The sequence below is a fragment of the Mauremys reevesii genome, linkage group 15 (assembly GCF_016161935.1).
Source record: "Mauremys reevesii isolate NIE-2019 linkage group 15, ASM1616193v1, whole genome shotgun sequence".
Lineage (NCBI taxonomy): Eukaryota > Metazoa > Chordata > Testudines > Geoemydidae > Mauremys > Mauremys reevesii.
This window is the reverse complement of record NC_052637.1, coordinates 36,730,069-36,749,819: the sequence shown is the minus strand read 5'-3', so window position 1 is coordinate 36,749,819 and position 19,751 is coordinate 36,730,069. Positions and strand designations below refer to the sequence as shown.

Below are 19,751 nucleotides of genomic sequence, written 5' to 3'. Positions count from 1 at the left end.
TTTCAAGCCATCTTCCATTCCGTTAGGTGGCATGCAAAATAGCCATTATGTTCTCTGTCTTGCCGTACAATACCCTCTCATTTCATGCAGGATTCAGCTTTACTGAAGAAAAACAGGCTTCTGTGTAAATAGTCATGTATATTTAATTCAAGGATTCTGCAACCAATCCCAGTGTGCATTTATTTGTTTGTTTGTTTGTTTTACTTTATCTCTCTGGATAGTTAAGGAAAGGGAGTGGGGGGATTACAGACAGTTCAGTATAAATATATAAGGCACCAAAAGAGCTACCCACAGTGAATGGGTGTTAATGTCAAGTTTCATATGGAAATTGTCATCTGTCTTTCAGTTTCAGGCCAAGAGCATATTGCCTTGCAGACAGTGATGAGGAGTCTTCTAGTGCTGGGTCTTCAGAGGAGGATGATGCTCCTGAGGTGATGGGAGGAGAGAAGCAGCTGACTCCTGGTGCAGAAGGGTGAGACGTTTACCTGATTTTTTTTTTAAACATGCTTTGCCAGCTGAAGGATTATGACAACCTTTCATGTTCTGTTCCACTATAGTTCTTGTCATGGGAAAGGGCATCGCTTACGTGTATGTATGTCCATCCAATAGCACACCTGAAAAGCAGCCGCTTCTGGGATGGAGGGGAGCAGTCAGGTAGCATACTACACAATAAAGGAAGAAAGGGAAATATTGACCAAAACAAATAGCTACTCTTGTAAATTATCATAGCAGAAAAGACAGGAGCTTAATTTCTAATGTATTGTGCAAAAGATCTCTGCAGAGTGAACTGCATAGTGTTCAGTTTATATCATCTGATACTTCTATTAGCTCCCCTTGAAAATCCCAGCATATGTATTAAAAAATATTTTTGGAAGAGTGCTTTTAGTATGCCTTGCTTTACATTTCTCAACTACTGAGGCTTCCACCACACACCTTTTCCCTGGCATTCAGCCTACATTTTTCTTCATTTTATTCCAAAGCTTTTAGTGTCAGATCATTGTTTTTACAGCCTGTAGCTCCTACTGTGCTGTTCCTTCATGGAGCATGCAGAGAGAGACATTTTTAGGAAAACTAGATAATTTCTGGGAGCATCAATTTGATTATGTATTTTTCTTATTCTACATATGAAGGTATGTTGGAGGACATCGGACAAGTAAGATCATGAGGATTGTGGATAAAATTACCAAGTCAAAATATTTCCAGAAAGCAACAGAAACTGAGTTCATTAAAAAGAAGATTGAAGAGGTCTCCAATACTCCACTGCTGTTAACTGTTGAAGTACAAGAGTGTAAAGGAACACTAGCAGTTAACATTCCACCACCACCTACTGACAGAATATGGTAAGTGTAGTAAAGCAAAATAGAAATTGAATTCTTTTAACTGTCATTTTCCACTTGTGATACTAATTTCCCTTATAAAAGATACTGGGTACTTTTATATCTTTGCAGCTATTTGACAATTCTGTAAAATAAAATAAAAATCAGTGTGATTCTTTCTTCCCTTGCCCAGCGTCTTTGAAATGTTTTGCTACAAAATGTGTGTGCCATCACGTCAGAAGCTCTAGTATCTGTAGAACCTTCCTCTGCAAACTGCAGAGCATTTCATGTGCAAAATAGTTCGAGAAGAACAAGAAAAGCGTAGACACTCAGCTGGAATGTATTTTGAAAGATGCAATAGGAATTAATATTTATAAACTAGAGTGGTGGTGACAGGTGCTATTGTCAAAATCTGAATTCCATTTACAGTTAATATTTTCAAGCATTTCCTTCAAGAGATAGTCACAATTAAAAAACTCTCTCCTCTTTGTGTGTGTGTGTGCGCTTTTGAGGTACGGTTTCCGAAGACCTCCCTATCTAGAGTTAAAAGCTCGGCCAAAGCTCGGCGAGAGAGAAGTGACTTTGGTTCATGTGACTGACTGGATAGAAAAGAAACTGGAACAGGAGTTTCAGGTATGTTTCTTTAATAACTTTAAAGACATTTTTCATTTAACTAACGGAGGTTACAGTTCAAAATTGTTCCCTTAATTCCTAGTGCAGACATAAGAGAAGTACAGATTTTCAATTTGCAAAAGTGGTCAGCATCCAGCAGCTCTCCTGTTCTGTGAGAGCTGCTAGTGCTGGGCACTGCTGAAAATCTGGCCAACTGATCACCTTAACTTAAATAAATTTCCAGGAGATTCGAAAGAGTGGGGTCTCTTGACTATCTATGAGGCAACCCTATCAAGCAGACTGGCTAGATCAAAATTGCCACCTTGAATTCTGCTTGAAGGGAACTACAATGAGACATATGCTGGGGGTGGTGGAAACAGGCACTTCCCTGTAGCTCTTTATTGAGTTAAGTGAAATGTACAGGGATCTCAGCACTTCCTAATGTTTCATCTTCAATTATGTGCTTTATACTGTGACGGGTTCCCCCCAAGGTGCCACCTGGAACTGGGGTACTGCTGAGCCCTCTGACCCACCAGCCTGGGCTCTCCCTCACAGTGTGCGGCTGTGACAAGCTGCAGACCCGCTCCCAGTCTTACACTTCCACAGCATAAACTTAGGTACGGAGGACACACCCAGCGGCAGTTAGATGCAGGCTCTTTGACTAGCCACTGCATGAACCAACAGTAGAAAGGCAAAAGCCAAGGTAACTCTCAGCTCCCCAGGCACGCACCCCCTCTGGAGTATAAACCCAAAATTATACCGTCTTGCGCGGTATAGTGTAAGCTCATAGAGTTTGCTCCCCTCGCCCGCCTGTGCGCCCCCATGTGGAGAGGAATATGCAACAGCCTCTCTGAGCTAAGATTCCCATGCATTTCACTCCAAACTCGTTGGTTTAGATTAAAACATAAAATAAATGTATTAATTACAAAAGTTAGATTTTAGTGATTATACGTGATGGCAAACAGATCAAAGCAGATTACCTAGCAAATAAACAAAAATGTAACCTAAGCTTTATATACTAGATAGGATGAGACTCTGCTGTTCATATCCAATCTAACTGATGATACAGGCAGACTTGTAGATTCTTAAGGCACAAGCTGCATTAGCTTTACAGCTTGGGTTTCTCAGGTCTTCATACACAGGCTAGAAATCCCTTTAGCCTGGGTCGAGCACTTCCCCCAGTTCAGTCCTTGTTCCTCCGGTATTTCTGGGAATCTTTCTGTGTGGGGAGTGAAGAACAACAGATGATGTCACTCACTGCCTTGTATAGCTTTAGCATATGGCAGGAACCCTTTGTTTCAAAACCTTGGTTCTCAGACTGGTTTGTGGAAAAGTACTGGCATCCCTAGATGGAGTCTAGAATCATGTGGCCTGGTCACATATCCTTGTATAGTCATAGCAGCCATTACTTACAGGCTGTCTGGAATGTTCACAGGAAGGTTAAGTTCTTCCAGGGTCCATTGTCTTTGCTGATGGGCCATCAGCACTGTCTGGCTTCTTCATTGGTGTACCAGAAAGGCTAGTTGTGGGTGTCACCCAGAGTAAGCACAATTGAAATACAGATACATAGTCAATATTCCTAACTTTAGATACAAAGATGATACGTGCATACAAATAGGATAATCATATTTGGCAAATCATAACTTTTCCAGTGACCCCTCACATGACTCGTCTTGCATAAAATACACCATAATTATGCTATAATCATATCATAATCACTATGAAGAATATGGGGTGCAGTGTCACATATTAGTCAAACTGTTGTGGCTAGTAGGCACTGCAGAGTTTGCATATACAAATTGCATCAAATTCTGGTCAACCCAGGGAAACCGAAATTGATTTTAAGTATGCTACTTACTTTTGAATTATGCTAATCAGAAACCCAAAAATGTTGAATGACATATTAAACTAAGTTGCATTTAATTTTGCCTTCATTTCACAGAAAATTTTTGTCATGCCAAACATGGATGATGTTTATATTCCTCTAATGCACTCAGCCATGGATCCCCGCTCATCTACGTGCCCTTCAAAAGATCCAGTCACAGAGGCTGCTGATCAACCATGAAATGTGAAGATTTTCAGTGTACAGTATTAAGAAATTTATTTTCATGGTTTTTTAAACTGTGCGGTAGTTTTGTCCTTAACTTGTGCCACACCTTTTTAAAGAGGACTGCCTATAACCATTTCTTTGCGCTCAACATGCCTGGTTATTGTTCCTGTTTACTGCACTTATACAAAGTTTCATTCCATTTATAGGTTGATTTATTTTGTAATGGCTGCTGTCAGGATTTTAACTGAGGCTAAGGTGACCTGTTCTGAAGGAAAAAAAAGAAAATCTAATTGTAATAGATCAAGGAGCTTGATGACACAAATTGTGGCCAGTTTGTGTTCATACATCATGCTGCTGCATTGAAGGGTGGTTCTTTTGCAGTAAAGGACCTGCATGCCAAATCCTCTGGCAGGAACAAATGTATACAACTGGAAGACTATTTTTCTCTCTCAGGCAGTTGGAGGTGTAGAATGAACTGTTTTATGTTCTTTCACTTCTGCAGTCAATAGCTTGTGTCAAGCAATTGAAATATGAAATGCTTTCAGGAGAAAAGAATGTAAATTGGATGTATAGGTAATATTGTGAATCCATTTATGTGGAGTATACATATTAACTTATTTTTTTCATACAAAGTTAGTGCTTTTTTGGGAAGCAAGTAGCCATAAAACACACACACTCAAATATCAGTGAAGGTGGGAATTGGTAGGGTTATTGTGATTAAGAAAGCGTTAGGCAAAGCCATGAGACCAAACCATAGCAAGCCTGCCTCATAGTGAGGTACAATCACCATGGTTTGTGATTAATTCTGAATGTTTAAAGATATGAGCACACATGAAAATGTCTAAAACTGCACATACTGACCAGGAATAGTTATCCTACTTGTGTATGGAGTCTCTTATACAATGAAATAAACTGTGGGATTCTCATAGGAGTTTCTGTTGCTGTTTTCCTGACACACCAGTGTTTACATGCAAAGCATGGGACTAAATTCTGATCTGTGACAGCCATACACACACAGTGACTTCAAATCACCGGCTGTTGGTGAGGATTTGTAGCTGTCACTGAAAGCAGATTTTGACACCCATGTGTTTATTTCTCAGTTTTGTATGTGAAATAGGAATTCAAGCATTTGAAGTTGTTCAGGCTGATCACAAGCTGGTTATGACAGATTTAAGGACTGTTTCTAATAAATGGCCAAAACTATGAGGAAAAAAAACTGCCTTTTTATTTCTATCCTGTGTGGAGATTCAAGATTAAATGTATGCATTAAATCAATAACTGTTTAACACTACATATCTGATATTTAACATGACTCTCTTCTCAGTGTTGCCAACTGTTCATGTATTTGTGTCAGAATGTTTTAGTTTACAAAGGTGAGTTTTGTAGATCCCCTTTGAATAGCATAATTTGTTTTTCTTTTGAAATGTAAATTAAGAACTTTGTATATTGTGTTCAGTCCCATTTGTTGTAAACCAGAATTACCTTGTTTAACTTTCGATGATTTACCATCTCTAAATGAAGTTATCATAGTGAAGATTTTTTTTAAACAGCACCTTGCCTGAAACATCATAAAATTAGCATTTAATATATTTAAAAATTAAGTCTATATTTGAACACCTATTTTTGGTTACTTTTAATTGCAATATTAGCAGGTTATATTTGTTACCTAAACTCCTGTGACCATTCCAGTTTGTGTATACTGTTCTGGTATTGCGCTCATTACTACATAGGCATTATTTGCCTTTCATGAAGTCTGCATGTCTTGTACGCAGGTCTTTTATGAGATTTCTATGTGCAATAACTGAATTATAAGTCAGAGGACTAGATGCACTAATGTGTAAAGATATCCAGATTTGTTACACAATTGTCATATTGCACTTCCTAATCAAACTATGTGGGTAACTACAATTGGCTTGCTTTGTTTTCTGAAATAAAGTTATCCCATGTCACACACATTACATAGCTTGTAAGTTATTTCTGCATAATTTTGTTTGACCAGTAGTTTGAGTTTGTGCAAGACACCCATGTTTTCAAAAGATGTATTTGGGAAGCCACTTTCATGTTGTATCCCACTCTTACAATTTCTCCAGAAGTTCATTTTCATTGTATGTTCAATTCAAGCTGCACTATGAGGCTACGGAGACTGATGCTTTGGGATAAGGGATTTAAAATATTATTCTGGCTTTGAAAATAAAAGCTTAAAAATCAAAGTTTTGAATTCTAAGCTGCTGTAATGGATAAATGGGTCATTTAGTTCCAGTAGAAAGTTTATGTAAAAGTATTCCAAATGTAGAGGCAGTAGACATAGTTTAAAAGGATGTATATGGATAAAGAATATTTAGGTTCATTAGATGAGGAAAAGCCAAGGTTATCCCACAGTTGGCCACTTCAGCATTTCTTGAAAAAGGGTACAGGCTAAAATTAGGAAATTGGATTTAGAGGGGCCACTAGTCTGATTTGGTATGGGAGGTCCTAGGATTCCTTAATCCAGTGGTTCACAATCCATGGTCCACTTGCAGTGCAATCAGAGCACAGCTGTAGCCCATCCTGAGGGCCATACAGGTGGTGTGTGCATATATATATATATAGATAGATAGATAGATAGATATATAGATATATATAGATAGGCTGCAACCACACACAACATAGCCCCCTCCTGTTTATAGTCAAATTCAAATAGCAGAAGTCACATTAAAAGTATTGGTGAGTAGTAAAACTTTAATGTTCAATTATTAGTTGATAAATTCTAACTCTTTAAGCTTTACATGTGATGTGGCTCTCAAAATATTGTGGTCAAAGACAAAAAATGGCTTCTCTCTGAAAGGTATCTCCTTGTCTACTCCTAAGCTCAATTCTAGCTGCTGCCAAGTCTTCCTCTTACAAGTCAATATGCCTTACCAGAGGTGGAAGGACAAACTCACTGATCATGAGTGACAAGATGGCCACTACCCTTGAAAGATGCCTTATAACTGCCAAGGAAAAACCTTAATAATCACTGGGCTCCACTCAAGGTGGTGTGGTTCAAATACTGTTTATACAGCTTTCTTTCCTCTGCTTGATCTATGTTGCAGGAAAACAGTAGTGAAGCCAACCTTGGGAAAAACCCTATACATCGATCTTAAAGCTACTATAGAAGTGGGCAATAACCCAACTTATGTATGGGAGATTAAAAATTCTTTCCCTATCCACTTCACCGGTATAGTGTCTACTGCATCTTATTCCACTGTGCAACAGCTTTGTTCAGTTGAGCAAAATAAGGCTATAATAGGACATTTTATTTTAGATCCTGCCAGCATTTCACTTTTCACCTAATATTTAGCTATTTACCCTGTTTTTATTGCTTATGTAAATTCCCAGCAGGGCATTCCCCCTAGGGGCACAGAGGATGGTTCAGAGGCCATATGGCAGGGAGAGCACCACCCTTAAGCTAGGTCTGCCTCCTTCACTGCACCAATTGTACAGTAAGCAAGGACAGGACAAGTTTAGCCATCAGAGGGGGACTACTGTGCTGCAGGCTATTCTACCCCAGATACATAATGCAAAATTGTGCATTATACATCACCAGGCTTCAAGTGTGGTATACCTGATGCTACCTTTACTCCATCACAGAGTCAGTTCTACAAAGGGTGTGCCAAGGTCCTAGAGACACACTATGAAAAGAAGTCTAGCAACTATTTAGAGATCATATTAACTTTGATCACCCACAGGTATGTCTCTGAGGTCCTCCATACAGAAGTCCTGGGCCACTAAACAAAGGAAATTTCATTCAGAAAGGGGAGGGCTTAAATCTTAATTGAGGACCATAATTAAATTCAAGAGGTGCAGTAATAACGTTGTTACTTGATCTTAAAAGAGCCACTCAGATTTGAACTAAGCAGCACCAGTTATGAACAAGTTTTTTTCCTGTGGCACTGTTGCTTAGCCAGTGAAGCCATCAGCCGGACACTTCACTAGTTCAAAGACAGTGCTAGAGAGCACAACAAAATAAAGTTTCACAATTTTTTTCTGATGTTTTATTAACCATTCTTCCCACCCTTTACAAAAAGAAAAGCAGCTGGTGATGGGTCAGCAGCACCAGGGTAGGTATTCTCCAGTGATTGCAGCAGGTCCCCATGGCATAGGTCCCAGGCCAGCTCCTGTCATGCCTGCGGGGAACAGGAGCCCTGTTAGGATCACAGCCCGAGTGCACGGCCCTGACTCCCCGGCAACGCGGCTGGGCGCAGGGCCGGGATCAACCCGCAGCCGGGGGACTGGGAGGCGGCAGGACGCCATATCCCTCCCGGGCCAGAGGGACCAGGCGCCGGTGGCTCAGATTAGGCTTCACTTCATCCGCCTCAGAAGTCTAACACGTGTAAGGAGAATCATCACGGCAGCCGGCGCCAGTGGGACAGACACCCCCGCCCCCCATCCCCAAGGCGGCCCCCTTCCGCCGCGGGGAGGACACCCCAACCCCCCCGTAACCCCCTCACCACTGCCGGGGCGGGCGGGACACCCCAACCCCCCCCCCAGTGACCGCTCCCCGTAACCCCCTCACCACTGCCGGGGCGGGCAGGACTCCCCAACCCCCCCGAGTGACCGCTCCCCGTAACCCCCTCACCACTGCCGGGGCGGGTGGGACACCCCACCCGTAGAGCCACCGCTTCCCTCCCCAACGCCAGAGCAGGCGGCCCGCGCCCAGCCATGCCCCCTCCCCGGGTCATCTCACTGCCCTCGCCGCCACGGAACACCGACCCGGCCCCATCCTCCCGAGCGGATTTGGGCCCGGCCCGGCCCTGCCCTGCCTTCCCCGCCCCCACTCACCTCCAGCACCGCCCCTGCTCTCTAGGCAGAGAGAAAGGCGGAACAAGGCCGCTCACCGGTATTTATAGTGCGGGCCCCGCAACAGGCCCCGCCCCGCCCCTTCTCATCAGCAACCAATACAATGTAAGTCACGGGACACACGACAGTTTGACGTCAGCGGCTGGTTCTCACGCAGTTTGGGCCGCGAGAAGGTGGGGGATTGATGAGGGGGAGGGGTGTATTGGGCCAGTTAGGCCCAAACTGGACCGCACAGGGCCGGTTGGTCCGGGTCTGGCACCAGAGCCCCGGGGCTAACGGTTCTGTTTTGAAGGAGGCCTGGGTCAAAGGGGCTGAGATGGGCTCAGCGGCAGGGCCGGGGTCGGAAGCAGGATGGTGGGTTGAACAGAGCTGAACTTGGTTGTCCCATGCTGGGCCAAGCCTGTCTGAGTCAGACCAGGTACCATCCAGCCCACCTGGGGCCAGTAGGTGCTAGAGCTCCCTTAGATTAACCAGTTGCAAACCCACTGACCGTTGCTCTCTTGATTCCCCCAGCACCCTCCTCCCAATAGAAGCATTTATCCTGCCTGCCTTGTGTTAAAAAAACACCAGTTCTGAGACCCTGGGAAACATGCTTTTTAATAGGCATAGATTTCAGGATTATGACAACTAAATGAGGAGATATTGAACAGTATTACAGTGACCATTCAAAATTCTGCTTCCTTGATAAATAATACCGAAGAGGAGTTTTCCCTTTTCCCTTATTTCCTGTGAACTCTCCCCATCTCTGTGGTTAGTTGCCATTGTATGTTATCGGTCTTATATAGAAGTCCAACCCTTCTCTGTGCAGAATTTCTATAATCAGGCCTCTATGTGAATACTAAGCAGTGTGACTTCATTTTTGTTTGTTGTATGTGTTTAAAGTACTATGCACACCTAAATAAGTAGGAAAAACAGTAAGGTCGTTTTCCACATGCTTTTGCTAATCTCCATCAGCAGCTGTACATGTTAAGATCATAAGCTTTAATACATTATTTGTGATCTAAAACATTTGTAATGCCTAGGATATGTTTTGCCCAGCAGAGGGAGACAGTCACTATGTACAACGGAAACTAGTAAAGTAGATAAAAGCTGGAGCTGTACCTCCACTCCAGAATTTGATGTCATCCTAATTTCTCTTTTGTGGGAGTTGATCATTTCAAAATGTATTTTAACTGTGCCCAGAGAAAAGAGTTTTCTTTTCATTAAACATAAAACACTTTCTAAACATGCTGTTTTTCATAGCTATTGTACAACGTTGATTCCAGTGTATTTGCTTATTTTTGCAAAGTTTCCATATTTTAACCTTTCCATAGTCCATATTTTTGGAAGACTCTTTTCTCATCTGTGAAATTCAAACTTGCACTGAGCCATTCTAAAAGGTAAACTGGTTTAATATGTAAAGTTGCAGTTTAGATCAGTGCACCCCACCACCCAAATAGTCAAAGAGAGTTTTAAATGCACTTGGCGCTAGCTTTGCAGCTCCCGTTACGGAGAGCAGCATTCACGGGAGCCGCAAGGCTACTGAGAAAGCGAGTACAGAACTGTGGCTGTCTCTCTGCATGGGGTGCAGGGGGAATCGCCCGTGTACGCCCGGGCGCAATAAAACGGTGTCCCCGTCTGCAGCTAGGGGTTGGGGGGCACTTCCCCGTGTAGGCGATGGCTCAGCCCAGGGCCCGGCGGGCATGGCCCCTGTATGCCCGGGCTCCTCCCGAGCCGTGCCAGGCTCCCTCCCACTCTGCTCCACCTCCTTTGCCGGGGGTGACGTCGGTGGCCTGCCCCGTCCCGGCTCCGCCTCGCGGAGCCAGGGGGCCGGACACGCTGCACCGCGGCGCAGCCAGGGAGCCGCCGAGCCGGCCGGGCGCCGCTGAGCCCCCGGTGCAGAACCATGGAGCGGGGCGGCCGCCCCCCGCACCGGGCCCTGCTCCGCCGGTGCCTCCTCAGCCTGGGCGCGTTGCTGGTGCTGCTGTCGCCGGGGCCCAGAGTAAGTGAGCGGCGGCCCCGGGCTCAGGGCCCGGGGATGGCGGCACAGGGAGGGGGGAGCCCCATGTTTACCAGTCGGTCGGGCTGTGAGCGGGGGCACCGGGGGAGTTCCCCCGCTACCCTCCACCCCCGGGGCTGGGAGGGGGGAGCTGCCCCCCGACATCCCTCGCCCCACCCGGGGCTGGGAGGGGGCACACAGAGCGGGGACTTGCCCCCGGTCCCCCACCCCCAGGGCTGAGATGGGCGAGTTACCTCAGGTATCCCCCCGCGCTGGTTGAGGGAGCCCTTCTCTGCTCAGGCTGTGCGCTCCCCCACCTGTCCAAACGGACACCCAGCTCCTGGGGCTCTGTCAAGCTGGTGGCAGCTGCGGGGGGGACCGAGGAGCTGTCTCCTCCCCGACTCTGGGATAGTTGCTCAGGCAGTGCCTCTGGTTGTGTAGGAGATGGGTATAAAAGAGTGGGGGGATCTGGGCACCAGGGCAGTGCACCCCTTGGGGAGGAGGGGGGTCTGTGTGAGAGAGAGGATTGCTTCAGGCCTATGAAGGTAGGGGTGCTCCCCTGGGCTCAGGGTGTGGGATAGAGATATGGGGAAGTACCCTCAGCCTGAGTTACAGTGTGAACAGAGAGAGGAGGGAATTGCTCCCCTTGCCCCAATTCCACAAGGATACTGCATGAAGGGAGTTGCACAGAGAGGAGCTGCTCCCTTAGCTGTGGGTGTATGTGGGGATATGTAAGAGGGGAGCTGCCATCTGGGTGTGTTTGGCTAGGGCTTGCCAAGAGGTTACTGTAACTTATGTAGGTCACATCTGCAAAGTCAGACAGCCGCCTGCGTCTGCATAATAATAATAATGGCAATCATTTTTGTGTATCTTTGTAAAGCTATTTATTTGCCTGTTTAAACGTCATTGTATGATCTCCGTTTTCTCCCCTTGAGTGCCCAATGACTGTGTATACGCATGCATGTGGATGACGTTCTCTGTTTCACTTCTGTCCTAAACACGCAGCTGTGTACCCACTTGCTATCTGCCATGGTTACTTATAATACCCTATCTAAATATTTGCTGCATAGATGGATATATACATCTCTACCTCGATATGACGCTGTCCTCAGGAGCCAAAAAATCTTACCGTGTTATATGTGAAAGCGCGTTATATCGAACTTGCTTTGATCCACCAGAGTGCACAACCCCCCCTTACTCCCCCCCAGAGCACTGCTTTACCATGTTATTGCCAAATTCGTGTTATATCAAGTCACATTATATCAAGGTAGAGGTGTACTAATTTTCAAACCAAAAATAGAATGAACTTTGCAGCAAGCAGATGGGTGATGGTTAAGGAAGCATGAACAAAACTGGTGATGGATAAAATAATGTAGACAAATAAAGCAACTAGATAGATGTGATAAAACATCACAGCTCAGTCCCTTCACTTTTTTGTTGTATGCTGTCTCCTGTCCTTCATCCGTAGATTTCTGTTTAGATTGTAAGCTCTTCAGATCAGAGGCCTTGTCTTCTTATGTTCTGTGAAACACCTAAACACTCTTGATGGTGGAGATAAAAATGATTAAGTGTCTCCTACACAACTCCCAGCCCAGTGCATTCCCAATTTGCTGCTCTTGTTATTTTACTTCCGTGGTCTCTTGACCAAAAATTGCCAGTTATGCTAAATATGCAGTTGGTGACTTTGTGATGTGAACAAATATCTAGAGGGGACTCTTATTCAGAATTTGAAACTTAATCTCTAGGGGTAAAAAGCAAGTGAACCATGTACTCTCACAAACTCTCTTTGAAAAATAATCAGATCGTACGTGGATTTGCTCATGCGATATCATTGGGCATCAAGAGGCTATGGGAAGGAATGTAGCCATGGACTCACTGAGGTAAATAGTGTGTTTAACAAGTGAATTCTTTTTGCAGATAAATTTAATATGGCAATTAGCTTTTGCTACAGAGACAGGTTGTTTTAAATTAGTTGCTTTTAAAAAAATGTGTGTTTAGTTCAAATATCTATTCTTTAAAAATTACATTCCTGAAAAAGACCCTCTATTTTGTGATGTCCATGGATCCAGTGCTAGTGAAAAGGGCCAGCTGCCATGCTGTTCTTGGTATTTGAGCTATATCTGAATCTGGGAGAGGGGCGTTTTAAGGTTATGCTTTTTAAGCAAATATAATGGCTTGCTTGTTGTTCACCTGAAAATACCGATTTGATAGATGGGGTTATAGTTCAGGTTAAGCAAAGCTGGAGGCTTTCTTTTTCCCTACAGAGCTCCACTCCCCTTTTTAAAAGTAAACATGTTTAACAGTGAAACTCTAAAGTGTTTTGTACTGTTGCTCAATTAGGAAAAGTGCAAAAGTTGAAAGCGTACTGTCAAGATAAATTACGGTAAAAATCTTTGTGTAGTGGTAATACCTTAGATATTTTTCTCTAAGCTCCTTGTTTTGGTAATCTAATTTGCCTTTCACCATTTAGGATGATTTTTGTATTCATAGTTTGTATTGAATTTTAGGTATAATTATGTGGTTACTTCAAAGGAAAAAAAGATGCAGTTCTCCATTTATGTTGGTTGCTATTTTTATTCTAGTCAATTTGGACAGTTTAGATCTAAACTCGTGAGTTTCATTGTGTAGCACGTTGCTATTGCATTTGGAGCACTGCAGAGGAAAACTAATAGTCTCCTAATCCCCCACTGTGTTTTAATGTTGACAACAATTTAAGATTAATAGTAAGTTTTGTAAAATTCTTACCATGCCAACACCACCAGAAAAACCTAATTTTTGGGCCTGGCAGCAGGGGTGCAGGACCAGTTTGAATAGTGGGGGTGCTGAGAGCCATTGAACCAAACTGTAAATCCTGTATACGATGGAAACAACTTCAAGCCAGGGGGTGCAGCAGCACCCCTACTTCTAGCACCTATGCCTGGCAGGGTCCGTCTTATAAATGAAAGCTGGTCCAAAAACACTAAATGAACAAACCCCATTTAATTTCATACTGCTATAGGCCTAAATCTTGCATGATGATTTGCCTGGGTGTCCCATTCAGGCCACCCATTCAGAGTCCATTGAAATCAACGGGCACTGTATGAGCACAGTATTTTATTTGCTTATGAGGATCACAGTGTGGGATTGGGACCATAGTTAATATCAGTGCTTTTTGTATGTAGAAGTTTATAACTTGACTATGATAATTCTTTCCAACCTAAAACTTGGCATGTATGATTTTGTCCAGGGACAGCCTTTTATTTGCTTTAAGGAAAAAAAAATGTTTAGTCACAGTTATGATTATTATCCTTTACAGAAGGAGACACAAGCAAGGAGCAATTCTCCAAGGTCGCTTGCACAACTGAGACTACAGCCCAGGTCTCTTGAGTCCCAGAGTAAACCCCTAGTCACTAGATCACATTAACAGGGGCGGCGCTAGGCCCCAGCACGCCAAGCGCGTGCTTGGGGCGGCATGCCGCGGGGGGCGCTCTGCCGGTCGCCGGGAGGGCGGCAGGTGGCTCCGGTGGACCTCCCGCAGACATGCCTGCGGAGGGTCCGCTGTTCCTGCGGCTTCGGTGGAGCATCCACAGGCACACCTGCGGGAGGTCCACCGGAGCTGCGGGACCGGCGACTGGCAGAGCGCCCCAGAGCCGCCCCTGCACATTAATACTCCTTAGTTACAATTAGGATTGATGGTGCTGGGCTTGAAATGAAACTCCTTTTCCCTTTTGCTTCCCCTCCCTTTTGCTTCACCCTAAAAATAGGTTAGGTATCTAGGTTTTATTCACAATCTACAGTTACTTTAAAATTCTCCATATTAACACTAACAAATCATAAGAGATCAGTACAAAACTCTGTCTATATTTCATCTGTGCTGTAATAGCTCTGAGAAGGAACTTACATCCAGTCAGGTAAAGATGTCTTGAAAAAATATATTTTGTAGATACAATTTTTCCCACCCATTGGAAATGTATAACTTAAATTTATATTACACATGCACAAAACTACATTAAAATAACATTATTAATGTTACAGAACTCAACTTTAGGGAAATGCCAGAATTATGGTTGCCTGGACAACCTTAATTTAGCCCCCTTGTACACATGCACTATGGTACTGTATTTAGTTACATAACCATATACTAACAGAAATTCCATTATATGAACATCCATATGGGTCATCAAGAGAGTTGCAACATTTAGGTCAACCACACAGACCACTGCCACTTGAGCTAACAGAGTAACGGATATCAGTAATAGGTAGTTATAAGTGGTTCACAGTCAAGCTGGAGGGGCATATCGAGTGGGGTCCCTCAGGGATCAGTTTTGTTCACTATCTTCATCAATGATTTAGATCAGAGCTTCTCAAAACCAGTCTGCTGCTTGTTCAAGGAAAGCCCCGGCAGTCTGGGCTGGTTTGTTTACCTGCCATGTCCACAGGTTTGGCTGATCACGGCTTCCACTGGCCGCAGTTCACCATCCCAGGCCAATGGGGGCTGCGGGAAGTGGCGTGGACTGAGGGATGTGCTGGCTGCCCTTCCTGCTGCCCCCATTGGCCTGGAACGGCGAACTGCGGCCAGTGGGAGCCGCAATCGGCCAAACCTGCGGACAGGAGGTAAACAAACCGGCCTGGGTCGCCAGGAGCTTTCCCTGAACAAGCGGTGGCCTGACTTTGGGAAGCACTGATTTAGATAATGGCATAGAAAGTACACTTGCAAAGTTTGCAGACGATACCAAGCTGGATGGAGTTGCAAGTGCTTTGGATGATAGGATTAAAAGTCAAAATGATCTGGACAAACTGGAGAAATGTAAAGTAATTCTTCCACTCTATTCCACGTTGATTAGGTCTCAACTGGAGTACTGTGTCCAGTTCTGGGCACCACATTTCAGGAAAGATGTGGACAAGTCCAGAGAAGAGCAATGAAAATGATTAAAGGTCTAGCAAACATGAGGGAAGGTTGGAAAAAATTGGGTTTGTTTAATCTGGAGAAGAGAAGACTGAGCGGGAACAAACCTCTGAGGATAGGACAAGAAGCAATGGGTTTAAGTTGCAGCAAAGGTGATTTAGGTTGGATACTAGGAGAAACTTCCCAACTGTCAGGGTGGTTGCCTAGGGAGATTGTGGAATCTCCATCACTGGAGATTTTTAAGAGTAGATTAGATAAACACCTGTCAGGGATGGTCTAGATAATATTTAGTTCTGCCATGAGTGCAGGGAACTGGACTAGATGACCTCTCGAGGTCTCTTCCAGTCATACGATTCTATCACATGGACTGGCAGTTGAGGGGGATGAGACACTTTGTCAGTGGGTTTCAAATATATTTGCTGTCAGCAGAGGAATAAGAGACTCAGGGAACTTGGGTTCTACTCTAGGCTCTGTAGGGGAACATGCTCTAGTAGGCACAGACTTTTCTGCCCACTCCCCTCAAGCGTGACCCCTTCTGCCTTATCCTCTCCTACCAGTCCTGTCTCTTCCCAACCCCTTTCTCCTTGTCCCAGTCTCTTCACCTTGCACGTACCAGTCTCTACTCCTCAGGCTTCTAATCTCAATCTTTTTGCACGTCCTAGTCTCACCCCTCTCAGTCTCCTCCCCATGCCCACGTACAGTCTTCTTGACCAGCCATTCCAAGTTCTCCAGACCCTCAGCTCCTTGTCCTCAGTTTCCTTTCCCAACCAGTCCCCACATCCCAATTCCTTATTCAATTTGTCTTTCTCCTACCCTGGCCTCCAGTCACACCCCACATTCCCTATTCCCACGGGCTCCCAATTCCAATCTCCCTCCCTGGGCTCCTTGGCCAATCTGGATATTCTTCCCGCACCTCTCCAGATCCTTGCCCCAGTCTCTTTGCCTAGCCCATCCAAGTTCTTCCCCTGCACCTTGGCTCCCTGTCAGATCTGTTCCCACTCCCTATTTTCACCACTCCACTGGTTGTCCCAGTCTCCTTGCCTGGCTAGTTCCATTCCCGCCCCTGCTAGCTCCCTGTCCCCTCCCTTTCCCTTTCCATCTCCCACTCTCAATCTCGATGCTCAACCAGTCCCAGTCTCCCTCCCCCCCTTCCATCCTGGACAATAATTAAGTTAATTGACCAGAAGAGCTCACTTGGACAATAAATACATATGAAAATGGCCAACTGGCATATCATTTTTGGTATCACTATAACATTGAACTAAGGTGTGAAAAACATGGAACAGTCTAGAAAACGCAGATCACCCAAATAACTGGACAGACATAGATGAACATATTAAGAAAAAGTAACGGGGACATTCTGTTGTAGAAGTTCGTCTGCCCTAATTTCCCAGCGTTTGTCATTTGGTGTGATACCATTGCTGTTGTTTGTAGTTTATATTGATATTTATTTTTTCTTGTATTTTAACATGGCCTTCCTCATTATTTAGGTGACTCAGTGAGCAGTTCTTGGAATTGCCCGAGCAGTAAATGGAAGGACATTATGAGGGAGCAACATCTTAGATACAACAGTGAAGAGTATAATAGAGTGGACTATAAATAGTCACTGGTGCCACAATAAATAGAGCACTGAAATATAACACTGTGGAATTTGAAAGAAAGTGTGTTATGGTGAACTGAGAAGATAAATATATTTAAGAAAGCTAGTTAGTTTAACCCCTTCCTTGTGATCAGTGCTATAGCAGAACATCCGGAATTCTGCCTGTTGCCCTTCAAAGATTATACAGCTCAAAAATAGCAACCTCTTGTTAAGGATAAAATGAGTATTTAGAACATTGGTATGTCCTCTACCGTGGGCAGGTGGGCTGAGTTTTAATCCTAATAACATACATAAGGTGCAACACATGCAGCATGTTCTAGAAAGTGGAAAACCCCAGTCTTAATCAGATGTTTTCTTCTGAAGCATTTTCTTCTGTCATCAGGCAGTATTAGTTAAGTTGCCAAACATGCATGAAAACTAAGGTGAGACCGTATTAAGACTTAATGAAGAGACATATTTTTTAAGGTTTATGTTGAATAACACCAGTATGTATAGTTTGAATTGCTGATACATTTGGTAGCTCATTGTAATAATTACTGTGTTTATATTCCTTTAGAGGAATACTAACAAGATGCATGTACCTAGGATTAGACCTGACAACTGTCGCTTAGTGTACAGATGCACATATGTATCATTCTGTCCTTACCCTTCCTGGCTCTAGTGTCCTTGTGAATATTTAAACAAGTTCTGTTTCCCCAAAGGGGCCTCAGTCCATTGGCTTTCCTAGGAGTTGATGCTGCTTAGTACCTCTCAGAATTTGACCCAAAAAGAGGATAGAATCCTGTAAGAGTGGAATTTACGTATAGTTCAATACCCTGCCTGCTCCTGGGAATAGAGGTACAGCATGATGTGTACGGACATGTTCTTGTCATGTACATGCACACAATTATGAAGACTCACCACTGCCTAGACGCTGCAGTGATGGGGACTCTAGAAATAACCGACAGATAGTTGCTAGATTTTTTTTTTTAGGTCATAAAGACTGCTATATGTTAGCAGGGTGGGAGGGATAGCTCAGTGGTTAACCTGCTAAACCCAGGGTTGTGAGTTCAGTCCTTGAGGAGGCCACTTAGGGATCTGGGGCAAAAATTGGTCCTGCTAGTGAAGGCAGGGGGCTGGACTCAATGACCTTTCAAGGTCCCTTCCAGTTCTAGGAGATTGGTATATCTCCAATTATTACCTATTACATTTTCTAAAGAAAGTGTAAAATAGCTTCTTTTTTTTTTGGTATCTTTCCTTTAAGCATCAACTTAATTACTAATGCTGCAAAATTAATTCATTCCATTTCACAAACTTTATTTTAGTGACTTGGTTTTATAATGCACAGTGACTCTCAGCCTGTAGCCAGCAATGTAATTAAAGCACTAGCTGACAAAATCGGCTCCCTGAATCATAGCCCACATGACAATTATGCTAAATGCTTCCAGTATTGCGCAGATGCTCATTTTAAAAATGTATTACCTTGTCCACACCTAGTCTCCTGGAGCACCAATTATATTTCTGGTCTTTGCTGTAGCTAAAGTGCTTGATTCTGCTCCCATAGAAGTCAGTGGGAATAGGCTCTACTTTTGCTAGAGTAGCTCCAAATATAAATATACAGTCTTATTCTGCATTCCATTGAAATAGTGAGTATTGGGTGCCCAAGGAATGCAGGATTTGGTCTTTTGTTAATAGTTTATACTTTCAACAGGTTTATGTTAGTGCTTTAAGCCAGGCAGTAGCAGCGAAGTTGTGAAGACTTATTTAAACCTAGCAAAATGTCAGTGTTTTTATCCCACCAAACACTGCAAGTTGAATGTACTGTAAACACATTTATAATCTCTTCCAAACACTTTCTTATTTAAAAAGTGGAAATCATTTACTGATAACACATGGCATTGTGATTTGCTTACTAACAAACTGTAAACTGTTTTATTGAAGTAACAGGAAGCAATATTCAGACTGCTGTCCTAGCTCACAGCTAATTCATGGCATCCCTGGTGTCTGAGCTCATTCAATAAAGCAAAAGGTTTGGGACATATTGTGGATAGCTGGAATACTTTCCTGTGTTGTTTACTCGCACTAGAGGAGCACCTAGTGATAAGCACTCCAATAATATGGCATACTTCTAAGTTACAGAACTAAAACTTTAAGGAATCAGTGGCCTGATTTTTTTTCAAAACTGCTGCTTCCATTGACTTTAGTAGGATATGGGCGCTTAGCACTTCTGAAATATAGGCCACTGTCTTTAAACAAAGCTAAATTAATGGAGGAAACTATTCTCATAGGAATTTGATCTTCATTAAACCAGTATTTTCTAGACAAACTTCTCTAGTCCTAAAAACGAAGTACTAGAAATAGGGCACTTATCTGATAACCCATGCAGAGGTTTCCTAAATGATAAATAATACCCTGTTTGGTACTCAGCTGTGCACAAATACATAAACATATCAGAATTTGTAACACACATCTTTGTTTTAATTCAGATTGGTTTTGACTCGTTTCTTTATTGG

At 43.6% G+C, this 19,751-nt stretch overlaps 2 protein-coding genes, 1 long non-coding RNA gene and 2 other non-coding genes across 12 annotated transcripts in view; 2 read left to right on the top strand and 3 right to left on the bottom strand.

The window, feature by feature from the left end:
- TEX2 (testis expressed 2) overlaps positions 1-5,936 on the top strand; it is a 102,834-nt gene extending 96,898 nt beyond the window's left edge. For all 6 annotated transcript variants that reach the window (XM_039501212.1, XM_039501214.1, XM_039501213.1 and 3 more), the window contains 4 exons: positions 347-472; positions 1,131-1,340; positions 1,829-1,949; positions 3,871-5,936. In XM_039501212.1, coding sequence (XP_039357146.1) covers positions 347-472; positions 1,131-1,340; positions 1,829-1,949; positions 3,871-3,993 — 580 coding nt within the window. In that variant the 3' untranslated portion in view covers positions 3,994-5,936. The remainder of the gene's footprint in view (positions 1-346; positions 473-1,130; positions 1,341-1,828; positions 1,950-3,870) is intronic.
- A 1,867-nt stretch (positions 5,937-7,803) lies between these two features.
- Positions 7,804-9,264, bottom strand: LOC120383287. The gene is made up of 2 exons (XR_005588399.1): positions 8,779-9,264; positions 7,804-8,123 (listed from the first exon to the last, which is right to left on the bottom strand). It is a non-coding gene; the product is annotated as an uncharacterized LOC120383287 (long non-coding RNA).
- On the bottom strand, positions 7,810-7,948 carry LOC120384104. Its single transcript, XR_005588639.1, has one exon. It is a non-coding gene; the product is annotated as a small nucleolar RNA SNORA50 (small nucleolar RNA).
- Positions 8,285-8,349, bottom strand: LOC120384103. The gene has a single exon (XR_005588638.1). It is a non-coding gene; the product is annotated as a small nucleolar RNA SNORD104 (small nucleolar RNA).
- Positions 9,265-10,610: 1,346 nt separating the features above from the next.
- Positions 10,611-19,751, top strand: part of ERN1 (endoplasmic reticulum to nucleus signaling 1) — a 58,034-nt gene continuing 48,893 nt past the window's right edge. The window contains exons 1-2 of one of the 3 annotated variants that reach the window (XM_039501218.1): positions 10,714-10,777; positions 12,576-12,654. In XM_039501218.1, the coding sequence (XP_039357152.1) occupies positions 12,595-12,654 (60 nt within the window). In that variant the 5' untranslated portion in view covers positions 10,714-10,777; positions 12,576-12,594. Of the gene's footprint in view, positions 10,778-11,000; positions 11,034-12,575; positions 12,655-19,751 lie in introns of those variants that run through there. The other 2 variants (XM_039501217.1, XM_039501219.1) reach the window with 2 other exon arrangements.